Below are 16489 nucleotides of genomic sequence, written 5' to 3'. Positions count from 1 at the left end.
TCAATTCGTGAGGCACACACTTATCGAACTTCTTTGAATTTCCTATACGATTCAAGCGATCAGAAATCGTTGTTTTGCTTACGCCAAGCTCTCGAACAGTTATGCACGAGGTTTGTTTCAACTAAAGTCTTTAAATCCTCGTCATCAACAGCTGATGAGCGTCCACGATGCTCTTCATCTTCCAGGTCAAATTTTCCATGGCGAAACTTTTGGTATCCCCGTTGAACTGTAGATTCATTAACACCTTTCTCACCCCATACTTCGTTGACATTTCGAGCCGTTTGTGCTGCGCTGTGGCCTAGCTTGTTCTCATAAAAGTAAATTTGTAGAAATCCCTGTTTTGACATCTAAACAAAAAACACTTAGTAAATATTTTTGAAAATAATTTTGGAACAAAATGATTATTATAGAAATATAGAGCGAAAATAGAGCTTCAAAATGATATATAAACTAATGTAATTCAAAATACTTTTGTTGCTAAAAATGTACAGGAAAGATGAAGAATTGCAATAACCTGCATTATTTTCCGTACAAGCTGATATAACAAAAGACATAAATTATTAAAAAACATACCATAATAAAAAGACTACCGCTTCCGGCTTTAATGATGGCCAACACCTATAATGTCTAGTGTCCGCCAATAGGGAAAAAAAAAAAAAAAAAAAAAAAAACACTCAGCTTTTTTTTTTTTTTTGCGCTTTTCGTTCATTTGTGTTCTGTTTCGTATAATTTTCTGTAAATATGTCCTACAGCGTTATTAGCTTTTTTTTTTTTTTTTTTTTTTTTTTTGGATTGACTGGGGATTAGGGGAACACTCGCCATACCTTGGTGGTGAAGAATTATCGTCCACCGCCAATTCGGGGACCTCTTGTAGAGTCATTTAGAAATTTTTTATGTCAGAACTCACAATAATTTAACAGGCGGAACTTCGTGTGCTTACGAAACAGCCAGCAGTTATGGCGTAACTCAAAAACAAAGGAATTCAAACTGAAACTAAACTAAGTCGTAAGTTAATCAAGGGCTACACAGAAATAAATAGTGTTCAAGTTGGCTGAAGCCTATACCGGTGTGACAAGCACTATTCGCAAGAAGAATGCAAAGACGAAGACAGACTGCTGTCAAAGAACTGCAGTTAGTAGCGTGGCCTCCTTCAGCAGGCAGAACATTCTCTGATTAAACAATATAAAACTTCCCTTTAAACACTATATCTTTCTACCTCATTTGAATACCCGAGAACTAAAATTTAGCATTTTGGCAGGAAAACGGAAAATGAGAGTGACAGTAAAGCTACTTAACATAAAATAACTTGGGAGATAAAAATAAATAAATCCTTGCAATTACCAAAAAGGGTATAAAACAGAAAGTAAGTTCTCTTTTAGATCTGGAAAAGTAGTCAAATATTGGCTTTATTCAAAAACCTTACATTAGAAAAGACGAAGGGGAAAGAAAAATGTGTACGGCATACACGCACTCAGCTGATTCCACAAGTTCAAAGGGACAACCTCTTTATGCCTAAAACTGCATTTCTTCCAACCTCCTGCAACGTAAAGGGGGGGGGGCATATGTTTTCAAGTATGCATGCGGTGCACTTATCGCATCAGAGGGAATTGTGTTCTTCAGCATTCTTCCATTCTTCCCAATGGCACTTGCCTATAACGGCATTGGTCACTGCTAAGGCCAGATGTGGCGGCCATTTTATTGTGGATGCACATAATAGGTGGCCATCGTTAACACCTATGAAGGGGCAGATAATTTTACACCCATGTCTTCTCAGGGATTCGAACACAGGCCCGTTGGTATTACAGTCAGGCTGCCCTAACCAATATACCGTCTGGACACAAAATTTGACAAAATTTATTATTACGTTTTAGGCATTATTATCAAAGTCTAATAATGCTTAACCCTTTCCGGCAGGCTAACTTTTAAAGTCGGAGTTTTGATTAAAAAAAAAAAAAAAGAGGGGGGGCAGTCTAATTAGGCCTAGAGGAGTACACAAGTAAAATTTTGTGAAGAGAGCACTTATCGTTTTAATTCTGTGGTTTTGCCCACAGTGGCACACTGATTGAATAGAGCTTCGAAAAGAGTGCTGAAACGAGCATTGTTGTCAATGAACTGACCGATGAGATGAGGAGAAACAAAGAACACAGACTCTCAGTTATCCTAGAATATCGGTGAGCCCGGTCTGGACACACCTAGGGTTCGCCGTTTGATTTTAAGCAAGATTTCAAGGTAAAAATTTAAAACTACTATGGAATAAGTAGATTAGCATACAGCTAAAATTAACATAGAAATTTCTTTTCAAGCAATTCCTTTTATATCCTAAAAAAAATTGGAAGATTTCTTTGAAAAATGAAGGTCTTAGAAAACTAAATATGACTGAAATATATAGACTGGTTTGTGTTGAGCTGCCGTCTACTACAAATAAAGAAGGTTCATAGTAACTTATAGTAATTTATAAATCCTTTTTCATTCAATTTTTCTGTGTGTACAGAAAGAAATTTTTAGGTGTGTATAGACCGGACACACTGTGCCGCAAAGGGTTAACAATATTTTAACCTGAAACATTGTATGCAGTGAAGTTTTTAATTAACTAAATTTAATAAAAACATTTAATTTCCCCTTTGGACTATCGTCTAAAGGGACAATTTCCCCCGAAGGACTATTAATTTCGTTTTGGCATTTTGCATTGAAATGTCGGTTCACATTCCAAATTGTTTTCACCAAATAAAGGTCCTGTATTATATTTAAAGAAATTAAATAATGAAGAATCTGCATAGATATATGTATGTTTCTCGCAATGTGATAAAACAACGGTACTTAGAACCATCCAATTTTGATTAACGTATGCTTCTTCCCGAATATGGGCATCTGGAAGGCCAAATTTGGAATTTGTTATTTGTTTTATTACCTATTCATATTTAGTAAAACTTTAACGACTTTTTGATTAACAAACTCAACGATTTCAGAGCGAGGAAAAAAAAAAAAAAAGTTTTTACCTCCAGCGAAGCGAGAGTGTGTATCGAAAATTCTAAAGATATGCTCATTTTTAAAATTATTTTGCGATATTGTTGTTGAATTTGATGGTTTAAGTACGAAGAACATTATATTTAATAAATAAAGATAACACACAAAACGTTAAAAAAAAAAAAAACCTTTGCGCGTAATGTACAATCTGAAAGCTTTCAAATTTTTGTTATTATTTAATTTCGTTTAATTTCATCTCCGAGTCTTAAAATGTATAAATAGCATTAAAGTTGGGTTTATTTTCTACATTTTAACTCTACTATTCTCTTTTCCACGCTGTTCATACCGTAGCGAGTTTCATAGGTTCGTTTATATCAGCCGTTAGAAAATCTGGGGTTCACTGGTTGCATATAAACTGCGATGGAAAATAAGAAAATGATACAAATAAAAAATGAGTGCAAATAAAAAAAATAAAAAAAAAAACGCAAATTAAGAAGGAAAATAAATAAACTAGAAAAAAGAAAAAAGAAAGAAAAAAAAAGGTAAAAAAAAAAATTGGAATTATTCACATTTTGTATTACGCCCAAAGCGGCCCTTTTTTTTAACGTTTTCTGTGCTACCTTTATTTATTAAATATCATGTTCTTCGCACTGAAAGCATAAAATTCAGTTCAACAGCAATATCATAAAACAATTTAAAAAGAGCACATCTTTAGAATTTCCGATACACCGTCTGGCGCGCTGGAGATAGAAATATTTTTTTTTTTTTCCCCGTGCAGTGTTGTAATTGCTCGCTTTGAAATCGTCGAGTTTGTTAACAAAAATTCGTTAAAATGTTACAAAATATGAAATTTATATTAAAACCAATCCCAAATTAAGGCTTCCAAAGGCCCATATTCAGTGGAAGATTACGTTATTCAAAATTTGATGGCTCTAGGTACTGCTGTCTTATTACAGTGCGAGAAACATATATTCATTTATGCAGATTCTTCATTATTCAATTTCTTTTAATATAACACAGGGATGTAGTATTTAGTGGCAACAGTTTGAACAGTGAACCGACATTTAACGCAAAATACCAAAACGAAATAATAGCCCTTTTGGGCTACTAAGTTTATGATTTTAATGAAAATTAGGAACAAAATTTTAAACTTCAAACGAAATTTTAAAATATGGTATAAAAATAAAGGATTAAAAGGAAGCATTCAAAAAATTTGAGAAGGGAACACGTGTCGTCTAGTCGCGGTTTACAGAAGTATGAAATCTACAAATCATCCTGACAATGCAGATTTTAAACAAGGTCATTACCAAGGTGATTCGCGCTTTTCGAGTGGGCGATAAGACGAATTGAGGGATGTTTCTTTAATAACATTGTTTCCGAAACAATGTTATCGTGATTGTTTTCTAAAATCTTTTGTTGTCTGTGTTTTCAAAATGTTTCAGTGAGACAAAATGGAAATCTTATATCTTAACTGCAAAAATTATTATCATGATCTTTAAGTATGAAATTTTTCAAATTCTCATTTGGAAAACGCTTTTTTGAATATAAGACACGTAAATTTTCTATTAGTTATTAATTTTGAAACTTGCTGCTCCCGTTTCGAAGAATGGTATGCAATGTTATACGTTTGGAGACTTTATCGGAAAGCATGCGACTTAGCTAAGACAAGAAACTTTGCAAGTGAAGAATTTTTAAAAATCCCTGTGCTGTTGCTTGAAGTGGGACACCGGATCTTCGAATAAGCAACCTGAAGTGATGACAAACGAATATAAAAGGAGTACTTTATAGAGTCATTAGGTTTATTTCGGAAGCAGGCAAGATGAAAAAAGAGAAATCGCCTTCACCGGGAATCGAACCCCGGACCTCTGGAATACCGGCCCAGCGTGCAGAACCACTACACCACAAAGGCACGAGAAATACCTTATGACTTTAATGTTTTACATTCCAACGTAAGAAAGTAGAGGGCAGGTTTATCCAGTCAATCAACACAAATTGGTTTATTCCATTTTTAGTTCATATCGAGACGAAATGTGATCAGAAATGAAAATTTCTAGAAATTATGCGCATGCGTGTATCTTTCAAATATGCTGTTCGAGGAACTGGAAATTAAAGAAGAACAGCACAGGGGGGAGAATACCGTTGGGGAGGAGAATGACCCCTCTTGACTAATCGAAGTCTACTGATGGGTACATTTTAGTTCAGGCTCTAACTGCGGAGAGGTCAAGAACGATGAATGGCTGAACATACATATATCATGCCTTTGACCAGAGTCCATCACGTGACCTTCAAATGACCATTCAATGAATATCAGGTGTTTTCCTCAGAAATTTCTCCACGAAGGCATTCCTCTTAAGCCAACAGCTTCGAGTGCTTTACCTTATGAAATATTGAATAATATGAATAAAATGGATACTGAATAATAATATTGCTTTGAAAATAATTAAAAATTATCAAATCATTGGCTGATAAAATGACTATTATATCGCAAGAACATAATGGATGGATGGGTTAATCCCTTGCAACTTTCCCCTGTTCCAGAAATAAAAAGTAAATATTACATTATTATCATTACGATTTCAAAATAATCACAGAATTGCTGAAGAAACTAAAAATTTTAATGGCTTTAACATGACCTTCTGAATCACAAAATTTTTAGGAGAAAACAGCTATGAGAAATGGAACAAAACAAGAAAGAAATACACAAAATACATCGGCATGGGTTATAACGGTGTAGTTATAACCCATGCCGATGTATTTTGTGGTGTAGCTGCCAGTCTCGTGATACATCGTTAATAATATGCAACATGCATCACTAAAAGGGGATTGAGAGGCTTCTGTGTCACGTGATCTAGAAATGTAGATTTAGTAATGTTGCAGATTGTATATCAAAATCACGTGATCATCACATGATCTAGTAACAGTAGTAAAAGCTTAAGATGCCGCCTCAGTTGAGATATATAGGCGTACGTAATTAACTAGAATTTGGAGTTATTTCGGGCTAATTATTTAAAGTGCTGACTGACATCTTTTGAATGCCGTAAATTTTCAAAATGTTCATTGCTTTGAGAAATATTATTAAATTTGCCCCACGTCGTGGCATTCAATTTAGAGCAATTCAAAAAGCAAGTGCCAGTTCATATTTAATTGAAGATCCTAAGTATGCATTTTTAAAAGACTTAGGTCTTGAGAAAAATAATCTTGGCGTTTACAATGGATCTTGGACAGGTTCTGGAGAGGTAAGTGCTAATTTCATTTACTTTTTAAGACTTTATTTGACTCATAAGAACAGTAGTATTGGTGTCTTGATTTTACAACGAGAAGATCTGATTATTTTATTTGATTAATATATTTTATTTATTTGTATAATTTGAGAGAAAGGAAAGTGTTTTGATGAAATTTTAACATCTCCCAGTACTAACCTATAACATTTTCTAATTATGAAGTGTGTTCGATATATTCGAAGTTCAGCAGATTTCACGTTGTGTTCTGTGGAACTTTGTTTCCTCGAAGTGTTTCGCGAGTTAAAATCAAAATTCGGAACAACTATTGAATGCTAAATGGCCTGGAAAATTAATTACTTAAAATAATTAATTAAGTTATATTTTTTATTTCTATTGCTACAGTTACTTGAAATAAGGTAAGTAAATATGTTTTTAAGATAAAATTTTAATCAAATAATGATTTTCACCCTATAAAATGTGTTCTGTGGAACTTTGTGTTTCCTCGAAGTGTTTCACGAGTTAAAATCAAAATTCGGAACAACTATTGAATGCTAAATGGCCCGGAAAATTAATTACTTAAAATAATTAATTAAGTTATATTTTTTATTTCTATTGCTACAGTTACTTGAAATAAGGTAAGTAAATATGTTTTTAAGATAAAATTTTAATCAAATAATGATTTTCACCCTATAAAATGTGTTCTGTGGAACTTTGTGTTTCCTCGAAGTGTTTCGCGAGTTAAAATCAAAATTCGGAACAACTATTGAATGCTAAATGGACCTGAAAACTAATTACATAAAATAATTAATTAAGTAATATTTTTTATTTCTATTGTTATAGTTACTTGAAATAAGGCGAAGTAAATATGTTTTTAAGATAAAATTGTAATCAAATAATGATTTTCACCTTATAAAATGCAACCAACTCTGGTATATACGTTCATTATCATTTTTAATTTATTATGATGTAAATAATGAGAGTTCCATCAAGAATGAACAATAGTTTTAAAAATTCCACAAAAAACGAAATTCTAGTTCCGGAGCTTCGTAACAGAAAATTATAGTTTTTGCTGCTCCTAGAATCGATACAAATTGAAGTTCACCAAGCCAGAGTATTTCTTTGGTTTCTTTTCTTCTTAAAATTATTAGTTTTTGTGTTTACTTAAGTTTTGTTTTTGTGTTTAAGTTAATTTTTGTAATTTTTCTTTTACATCATAATTTAATTTCTTTTTCAAGGTAAATCGGAGCCGCTAATTGTTATTATAAGAAGCCAAAATTCTTTCTTCATCTTAGAAGATAATTATTTAGCATGCATTGAATGAAATTAAACACACACACACACACACAAAAATTATTTATCTTCATTTGCATACCATATTCTTTTTTACCATGGTATAAAAAAACATATTTCGATATAAAATATATAAGTATCTAACATTTCATGCAAGAATCGAGGGGAAAACTAAACCGAAACATTATAAAAAGGATGTATATTTTTATTTAACTTTCACTCCTAAATGTATTATAAACAGTAAAATGAATTTTTTTTAACTGTCACAATATCCTTGGTCTATTGAATAAAAGTAAAATCATGGAACTTCTAAAAATAAAGAATTTTAAATAAAAAATCATCAGAGATGGAATATAATTATTTTTATATGTGTCATTTCTATGCTATCACTTATGTTGCTTCTCAAAATTCTATTAACATCCCAACACGTTTCATTTATTTGCTATATGATTTTATATGCATTTGCATATGACCATTGTGTGGCTAAATACATCAATTTTATTTTGATGCATTTAACTAAAACTGGGTAACCGTAAAAATTTTATATACCTATTTTATTTTATACTTTTTAGTTCATACAAGAAGAGGAAAGTTAAAGGAAAGGGAAAAAAAAAAAAAAAAAAATATCACCGCCTTCGAACGTAAAAAAATTATTATTTCTTCCAATCAATCAGATAGCAACAAAGTACGTGATAGTCACCTTTCATTCTTTCAGGTCTACAAGCGGTTTAAAGTAGGTAAACACCAGCAGTTAGTTCCGGGGTTTGAATCCCGCTGAACAGACTGACTGCATGGGCGTTTTCGTGGTTTTCCCCATGCGTAATATGTATACGAACCATATTTCCCACAGAAGATCTACGAAGGCATCCTTCGTGGATATCCTGTGGATTTTATTTTCTGTGAAGTTATTTCCGGGGTTCGAATTCCGCTGAACAGGCTGACTGTATGGGCGTTTTCGTGTGTATACGAACCATATTTCCGACAGAAAATCTACGAAGGCATCCTTTGTGGATATCCGGTGGATTTTCTTTTCTGTGAAGTTAGTTCCGGGGTTGGAATTTAAGTGAAGGGCTGACTGCATGGGCGTTTTCGTGGTTTTCCCCATGTGTAATATGTATACGAACCAATTTCTCACAGAAAAATCTACGAAGGCATCCTTCGTGGATATCCTGGGGATTTTATTTTCTGTGAAGTTATTTCCGGGGTTCGAATCTCGGTGAACGGGCTGACTGCATGGGCGTTTTCGTGGTTTTCCCCATGTTTAATATGTATACGAACCATATTTCCAACAGAAAATCTACGAAGGCATCCTTCGTGGATATCCGGTGGATTTTCTTTTCTGTGAAGTTATTTCCGGGGTTCGAATCCCGGTGAACGGGCTCACTGCATGAGCGTTCTCGTGGTTTTTCCCATGTGTAATATGTATACGAACCAGTTTCCCACAGAAATACAAAGTGAGTAAACATAGTTGGCAAAATAACGTTAATCTGCTAATTCGAGGCAGGATTACCATAAATAATCGATTTGTATAAAGCAGCAATACTTACATACTGCAATAAAACTGATATACTTATTATGAGATGTCTTTGCTTTTTATAGGTTATCACTTCTACGTCACCTATCAATAACAGACCCATTGCCGACGTAGTACAAGGAAATTTAACCGACTATGACAATGCTGTTAAAGCTATGCAGGAAACGTGGGAGATCTGGGCAGATATACCAGCACCGCAGAGGGGTGAAATTGTTCGTCAGCTGGGAGATGCATTTCGAGCTAAGAAGAACACTCTGCGAAAACTAGTCTCTTTGGAAATGGGAAAAATTTTGGCCGAATCTGAAGGAGAGGTAAGCATCTATGTCTTGTTAGAAAAATGTGTATTTTCTTGTTAAAATGTCCACCACACGATTTTTGGCGACATTTGCAAGTTACAGACCGGGTAAGTTTGCCCGTTTTGATGATAAAAAGAGATGCCGGATTTAACAAGGAAGTACCAAAAATTGCTTTCTTTCACTTTTTTATGATGATTAATAATAATAATACGAGCCAAAAGTGTACGTCGTCCGCGGATACACTCAATGCTCGTAAATTTGAAAGAGTCAGAATTCTTGAATCTAACGTACAAGAGCTCTTTTGCCCTAGCGGTAGAGGATTCCTCTCCCATGTCACGAGCTAAAATTCCTTTCCGGAGGCCAAGCGATGTTTTGCATGGCATTCCGGATTCGACCCATAGCCACGAGGAAACCTCCGCGAAAACACCTAAAGCACTGAACAACTACGAGCAAATAACCACTACCTCGAGGTCCCCCCTCAGGGTCGACGTAGAGAACTCTGCGAAGTTACTGGCTAGGATCTGTACCTAGGCAGTCTCGGCCACGGGGGTATAAAATTTATGAACTTGGTGGTTCTGAAGGCTCTGGGAAAGGTCACTTATTGGCCGGCCCCGGAGTCTGGCACGTCCTAGCGCGGCGTGGTTCTAGTAACCCGGGGGTCTCCCCCGGGGTCGCTGGGTAATGTCCCGCTGCGACGGGCTCGCCCAAGCGACTGGTAGGAGCATTAGACGACCGGTGCTGCCTGGGGCCTGTTCCCAGGTGGTGCGCTGCTCTCCTGGAGGGTAATAGTGGAGGTTGAACCTCCACGACGTGCCCAAAGGGAGAGTGGACCTGTAGTGGGCTTAAGTTCCCGGAGCAGGGCAGCCAAAATCCTCTAGTTACCTCGAGGTCGCCACACTAGTCCCATTTTGTACGTAACAGAAAAGCGCGCCTTTTACACCTGCCCGCCTTCGAAAAAGCTGACGAAGTATGTGCCTCGCGCCACCCACGACGCCTCGCTTCACAAGTGTTGAATGGGCACAAATAGCCACCAAACGAACGGAGCTGACTACAGCCCACCAATGCAACGATCAATTACATTAAACGCTGGGCTCAAAACTCGGCAACAAGTCGTCCATCCTCATTGGCATACAGATGCTGGAGGAGGGTGTACAGCGTCCGCGGAGTCACTCAACGTTCGTAAATTTGAAAGAGTCGGAATTCTTGAATCTAGCGCATAAGAAATCTTTTTACCTAGTTAGAGATTTCCGCTCCGATGCCACGGCCTCAAGTTAAGTTCCCGGGGCCAAGAGAGTTTACCAAGCCAGTGTTGCCACAAGCAAACTCAAACTGCGAGATATTGCTCGCAGTTTGAGGTTTGCTTGTCCTACGTCCCAAAGCCCGCCATGAGTATATGCAAATATATAAAAATTTATAAATATTGCGAATTGTTTATTACAATTGTATTTGCTATTCAGGTACTTTGGTATTTGCTGGCACTTACCAGTAACCACAATACATTTTCCCTGACATATTTTTTCTCATGCATTTGCTGATCACTAAATGCATTTTTGCTGACAGCAGATGGCTAAACGAGTATTTTGATTCTCGGCGGATATTGCTTGGAGACCGTATTCAAAATTTTCTCAGAGGGATTTTATTAATCCACAGTCACTTCCTTAATATGGGCCCACCAGCGGCCGAGCGGTAAAGTCGCTGAACACTGAGAGTTCGGTCCGAAGTTCGAATCTCGCGAACGGGCTGGCCGCATGGGTGTTTTCGTGGTTTTCCCCATGCGTAACGTGTATACGAACCAGTTTCCCTTAGAAAGTCCTCCAAGAAGGCACCCCTCCCCTTAGGAAGATAGCCCTCGAGGCTTTGCCGTAATTCAATAACCTAACCTAACCTAACCTCTTCCTTAATATGAAGTCTACTAAATAAGCAGATAAGCGCCTTTCTTCGAATCAGTTTTCAGTTCTTATGTTAACCCTTTACCAGAAGGTGCTAATAAAGAAAATTCATGGTATATTTTTAGTCATGTACGGTTTGCATGAGAATTGCAATGCTTGCAAACTTTTGGCAAGATGTCTAGAAATAACATATTGCTTCTGTTTTACTCTTCGGCAAATTTGCGAAAAATATGCGATGCAAAGTGCAGGAAAAATTTAACAGGAGACATAGAAACGTTGTCTCGAAAACGTTTCCTCGGAAAAGAGTTACCAAAAAAAAAAAAAAAAAAAAAAAAAAAAAAAAAGGAACATAATGCCGATATACATTTGCTCTAATTAGTCTCAAATCAACACTAAATGGGGAAGGAAAAAAAAACCGCAACCAATTTCTTAGCCTCAAGAAAAATTACATCTTTACATTATGGTAACTTGGCGACAATCTGGCGACCAACCCTGCTACAGCAACCTGCTAGTTCTGTTTTGGACGCCATTTTGTTTTCACGAAGTAAAGGCATTTTTTTCCAACAATCTGCTAGCCGAATTACGCTTATACCAGAACTTTTATGGAACAAAAATACTTAATCATGACGAAGATTAGGTGCGAAATTGGGAGAAAATGCAGAATCGCAACTGCTTGCCGCGTTTTTAAGAATTGCACATACACGGCATCCATGTACACTTCGACCTATTTTCCCTTAAAGAAACCATCGCAGAATTGCACAAAAATGGCATTGCGCACACTCTTGACTTTATCTATGTACTCATCGACCTATTTTAACTTAAAAAGTCAAAGAAAATTGACAAAAATCGAATTCTTTCTACTCCTGTAAAAAGCGCCAAAACAAATAAGTGGACGATCCTGCACTTTAGCAGCGAAATTGTTTCTGAGTGCTTATTAGCTAAAATCCCGTTTGGAATTTTCCGATAAATGTTACATTACATGTCTCATGACCTCTCATTTCTCTGAGACAAAATAATCTGTGATTCCAACTGTGTACTTCTCAGATTATTGCTAAAGTCCTAGCTAGTAACCTTTATCGCCTTACCAAAATGTCGCCAAACTACCTGTTACCATATTCTAAAGATTAGCCGAAAAATCGAGTCTTTCTAGAAATATTCGAAGCAGCTTCTGGGGTCGCCACATCGTTCGCAAGAAAGAAAAGTCATTCGTTGTATCGCTGCTGATTGTATGGTCGGGTGTCAGGCGTTAACGAAGAGTTCTTTCATACATAATAAACAATTTTTGCTTATCATGTCATATCATTTCCATTTTAGATTCAAGAATATATTGATATATGCGATTACGCAGTGGGGTTATCAAGAATGTATGAGGGTAAGGTTATTCCGTCCGAAAGACCTGGCCATGTACTCCTAGAAATGTGGAACCCAATTGGAGCTCTTGGAATAATCACAGCATTTAATTTTCCCGTGGCGGTATTTGGATGGAATAATGCTCTTGCTATGGTGTGTGGAGACGTTATGGTATGGAAAGGTGCACCCACAACTATGCTAACAAGTATTGCTGTCATGAAAATAATCTCTTCAGTTTTAGAAGTAAGTCTGCAACTCAACTTTTAATGAAAACACGTAAACGTTGTACACTGACTACCAATAAGTATTTGGACACCTATGCAAATGACGATATCTGCGGTCCTAAGGTACGTCACGGAATCCGCTGGTATATATCGTGTAGGAAACAGCATCGGCTTTAGTCGCATGCAAGACGCCTCGCAGTTCGGAGCTCTCTGATTTCGAGAAAGGTATAATTATCGGGTATCACAAATGTGGCCGATCCTTAAGGGACATATCTAGCGATCTGAAGTACCCAAAATCGACAGTGGCCTATGTGAGTAAGAAGTGGAAGGTGAGCGGTGATTGTCGGAATGTGCCCCGAATCGGCAGACCAACGAAACTGGAGATAGAGACCGACGAGTGCTGTCCAGAGAAATTCGAAAGAACCGCACCCAACCGATGGCCCTCATCCGAAAGGAGTTTCAACAGGCATCCCGGAGTATTGTTTTAATGAATACCACCCGTAAGGAAGCACATCTGCTTGGGTTTCATGGTCGTGCTGCTGCCCATAAGCCTTTGATCACAAAGTCCAATCGCGCTGCTCGGTTAATGTGGTGCAAAGCACATCGAAATCGGACCGTAGATCAGTGAAAACGGGTTCTTTGGAGTGACGAATCAAGGTTCACCCTTTACCGTTCGGATGGCAGGGTTTGGGTCTGGCGTCTACCTAGAGAACGTCTCCTGCCAGAATGCATTGTGCCAACAGTCAAGTTCGGCGGAGGGTTGAGTCAAGTTGAGCTTACCATGAATGGGGACCCTTGGTCCCCATTCATGGTAAGCTCAACTCCGATGCCTGCTGCACTATTTTGGATGACAATGTACTTCCTACGTTGTGGCAGTTTTACGGGTTGGACCCATGTTACTTTTAGGACGACAATGCCAGTTGTCATGTTTCAACGTTAACCAAGGCTTGGTATGGTGCCAATGGAGTTAATCGAATGGACTGGCCTGCCCAGAGTCCAGACCTGAACCCTTTCGAGAACCTCTGGGACGAGTTGCATCGCCGAATTCAGGGGTGCACTACCCGTGCAAAATCGGTGAAGGAACTTCTATGTCTTCTCCAAGCCGAGTGGAAGAAAATACCTCTAGCTGTCATACAAAGACTTGTGGAAAGTATGCCTCGGAGGGTCCACGCTGTAATTACCTCTAGTGGAGGCTCTACCAACTATTGATTTTGACTAAAGTTAGTTTTTCTTTTCTATCACAGGTGTCCAAATACTTATTGGTAGTCAGTGTATAACCTAAAGGGATATTAACGATTTTAACTTGTATCAAATTTACCAGATTTTGATTAAATTTAATATAAATATTAGTGAGAAATAAATTAATAGTAAATGAAAATCACCGAAATTTTCAAATTAAAACACAAGATAGTTTGTGAAGAAGCGAATATAAAAATGTAATTTGATCGTGTTTTTTTTTTTTTTTTTTTTTTTTTTTTTTTTAAAGTTATTTTTTTTAAATTATAAAAATACATTGTAAAAGGATCATACAGGTCTCTTGCATAGCTGAAATTGAGAATGCATTCGGCTAAAATTTCGTTCTTTGGAAATTTCATCGTAATGACGCATAATAATATGTACAAAAGTATTCAAACAAGTAATTAGCAATTACTATTGTACAGAAACACCGTAAACCACAATAAATTACCTTTCTAAAGGCTCTGGAAATTAATACAATCTAAAATATAAGCAGCATTTAATAATGCAACTGAAATAAAAATATTAAAATTATGTATATTATTGTGGATCCACAGATTTCAATAATGTTTTTTTCCCTCATCCTGAATTATGTTATTGCTATTATTCAAAATTAGAAAAAATATAAACTAAAAACATTATATGTACGTAACGTAATTATACGTACGTAAACATACGTAAACATTGACAATGGATTTCGTGTATGAAAACTGCAATGGCGTAGACTTCAGATTACCCGGTACACTACCGAATGGGGGTGACATCCACGATTAACCGAAACTGATAGAAATATCAGTTTAAAAAAATCTCATGTGTTTTTCATATGACTTCTCCGAACGGCTTATTAAATTATACGCAATTTTGCTGCCTTTCGTTTAAATTTATTTCCTCGATTTTCCATAGAATTAATTCTTGTTCAATTGATTCAGTTCTCACTTCCCGGCAAAGCAAAAACGCATAAAAACTCAAAACATCTTCCTTAAAAATTGTAAAATATACGAAAACACTAAACAACAAATACAGTTAAAAAAAATGTTTTTACAGTTAAGATTAGTGTGTCTACGCAAAAACAAGCAATTTGGCGAGCATGCAAGGTGACAATTTTTAGGTGCACAAAACTGAAAGTTTACTTTTGCTCCCACTCGGCAAAAAAGACACTGACGTTGGTGCAGAGACTGACTCAATTCACTGTTCTTCTAATGTAAACGACGTAATCAAATGTAAACAAATGATGGCTGCGTTAGGCTTAGCATTACTTTAAAAACTTTTACATTTTGATAATTCTTTTAAAGCATAAAATACAAAATTTATAAACATATAAGAATAAAAAAAGACGAGCTTACGGAGCCAAGTAACAGAGTAGGTGTATAATTATATGCGGCCGATTGTAATCAAAAAGGGGGTGAACAATTACTCGTCATAGCAGTCCCATACACAAAATTTAGCGTTCTAAGCCTACTCCTTTTTGAGGTATGCGAAATACATACAGGTACGTCTGTACGTCTGACGTCTGTACGTACGTATATGCGTACATATATACGTCTGTATGTACAGACGTCACGAAATCCCTTTTACAATTCTTTGGGGGAAAAGCGTCCTTTATTCTGTCCGTACATACAGATATCACGCAAAAACATTGTTCAGATGGATTCAAGAACGGTTAAAATGGATATTTTCGTTGAAATATACAATATAACTTCGTATAGGGAAGTATAAAGAAAATGAAAAGAGGAATAATCTGTATTTTAATTAATAGTTACAAACTGAATTGCAGTCTTAAACAATTTAATTTGGAGATTAAGTTCATTTGATTATGCAAATTAAATCAGCATTCAAAACAAGAACACAAATAAAAATAGAAAAGAAATTGCTTTTATATTATTCTTATATTTCGATATGTGTCAGTAGGAAACAGAAAATGATTAATAGCTGCGCATTCATTTGTGTGTTTGGCAATTTATTTATAATGGATGAGATTTATTATTATTTGTATATTCCATGTTATGTACAATCAAATTATACACTCTTGAGGATACAAAGAATTCCTAAATATAGTGACATCATTAGCCAGCAGAGCTGTTTCTCAAGGATTTTCTACTCCTTTTTCGGACTTCTCCAAGAAACTTTATTTTTTCTGATGGTCTGTGACAGAAATTTTTCCATCGATCAACAATAATCAAAATTAACCTTTTTACTTCCTTGTACGAATTAAAGGAAGTATTTTATCCGCCAAAATTTTTGGATATCATATTTCAACGAAAATATCCATTTTAACCGTTATCGAACGCAACGTAACGATGTTTTTGTGTGACATTTGTACGTAAGGACAGAATAAAGGACTCTTCTTTTAAAAAGAGGTTGCAGAAAGGATATAAAATGGATTCAAAAGAGAATTTTTTGTGAGGTCTGTATGTACGTATATATATATATTTATCTCGCATAACTCAAAAACGAGTAGCCTCAGAACGTTGAAATTTTGTATATA

At 36.1% G+C, this 16489-nt stretch overlaps 1 protein-coding gene across 2 annotated transcripts in view; it reads left to right on the top strand.

Moving 5' to 3' along the window:
* Positions 1-4596: 4596 nt before the first annotated feature.
* LOC118184817 (alpha-aminoadipic semialdehyde dehydrogenase-like) overlaps positions 4597-16489 on the top strand; it is a 38272-nt gene continuing 26379 nt past the window's right edge. Inside the window, exons 1-3 of one of the 2 annotated variants that reach the window (XM_085822842.1) lie at positions 4597-5511; positions 9075-9320; positions 12509-12787. In XM_085822842.1, the coding sequence (XP_085678968.1) occupies positions 9165-9320; positions 12509-12787 (435 nt within the window). In that variant the 5' untranslated portion in view covers positions 4597-5511; positions 9075-9164. Of the gene's footprint in view, positions 5512-5908; positions 6201-9074; positions 9321-12508; positions 12788-16489 lie in introns of those variants that run through there. The other variant, XM_035354542.2, reaches the window with a different exon arrangement.

The sequence above is a fragment of the Stegodyphus dumicola genome, chromosome 8, assembly GCF_044657685.1.
Source record: "Stegodyphus dumicola isolate Sdum_Otavi_A_Nest chromosome 8, ASM4465768v1".
Classification (NCBI taxonomy): Eukaryota; Metazoa; Arthropoda; class Arachnida; order Araneae; family Eresidae; genus Stegodyphus; species Stegodyphus dumicola.
This window is presented reverse-complemented; position numbering and strand designations above follow the sequence as displayed.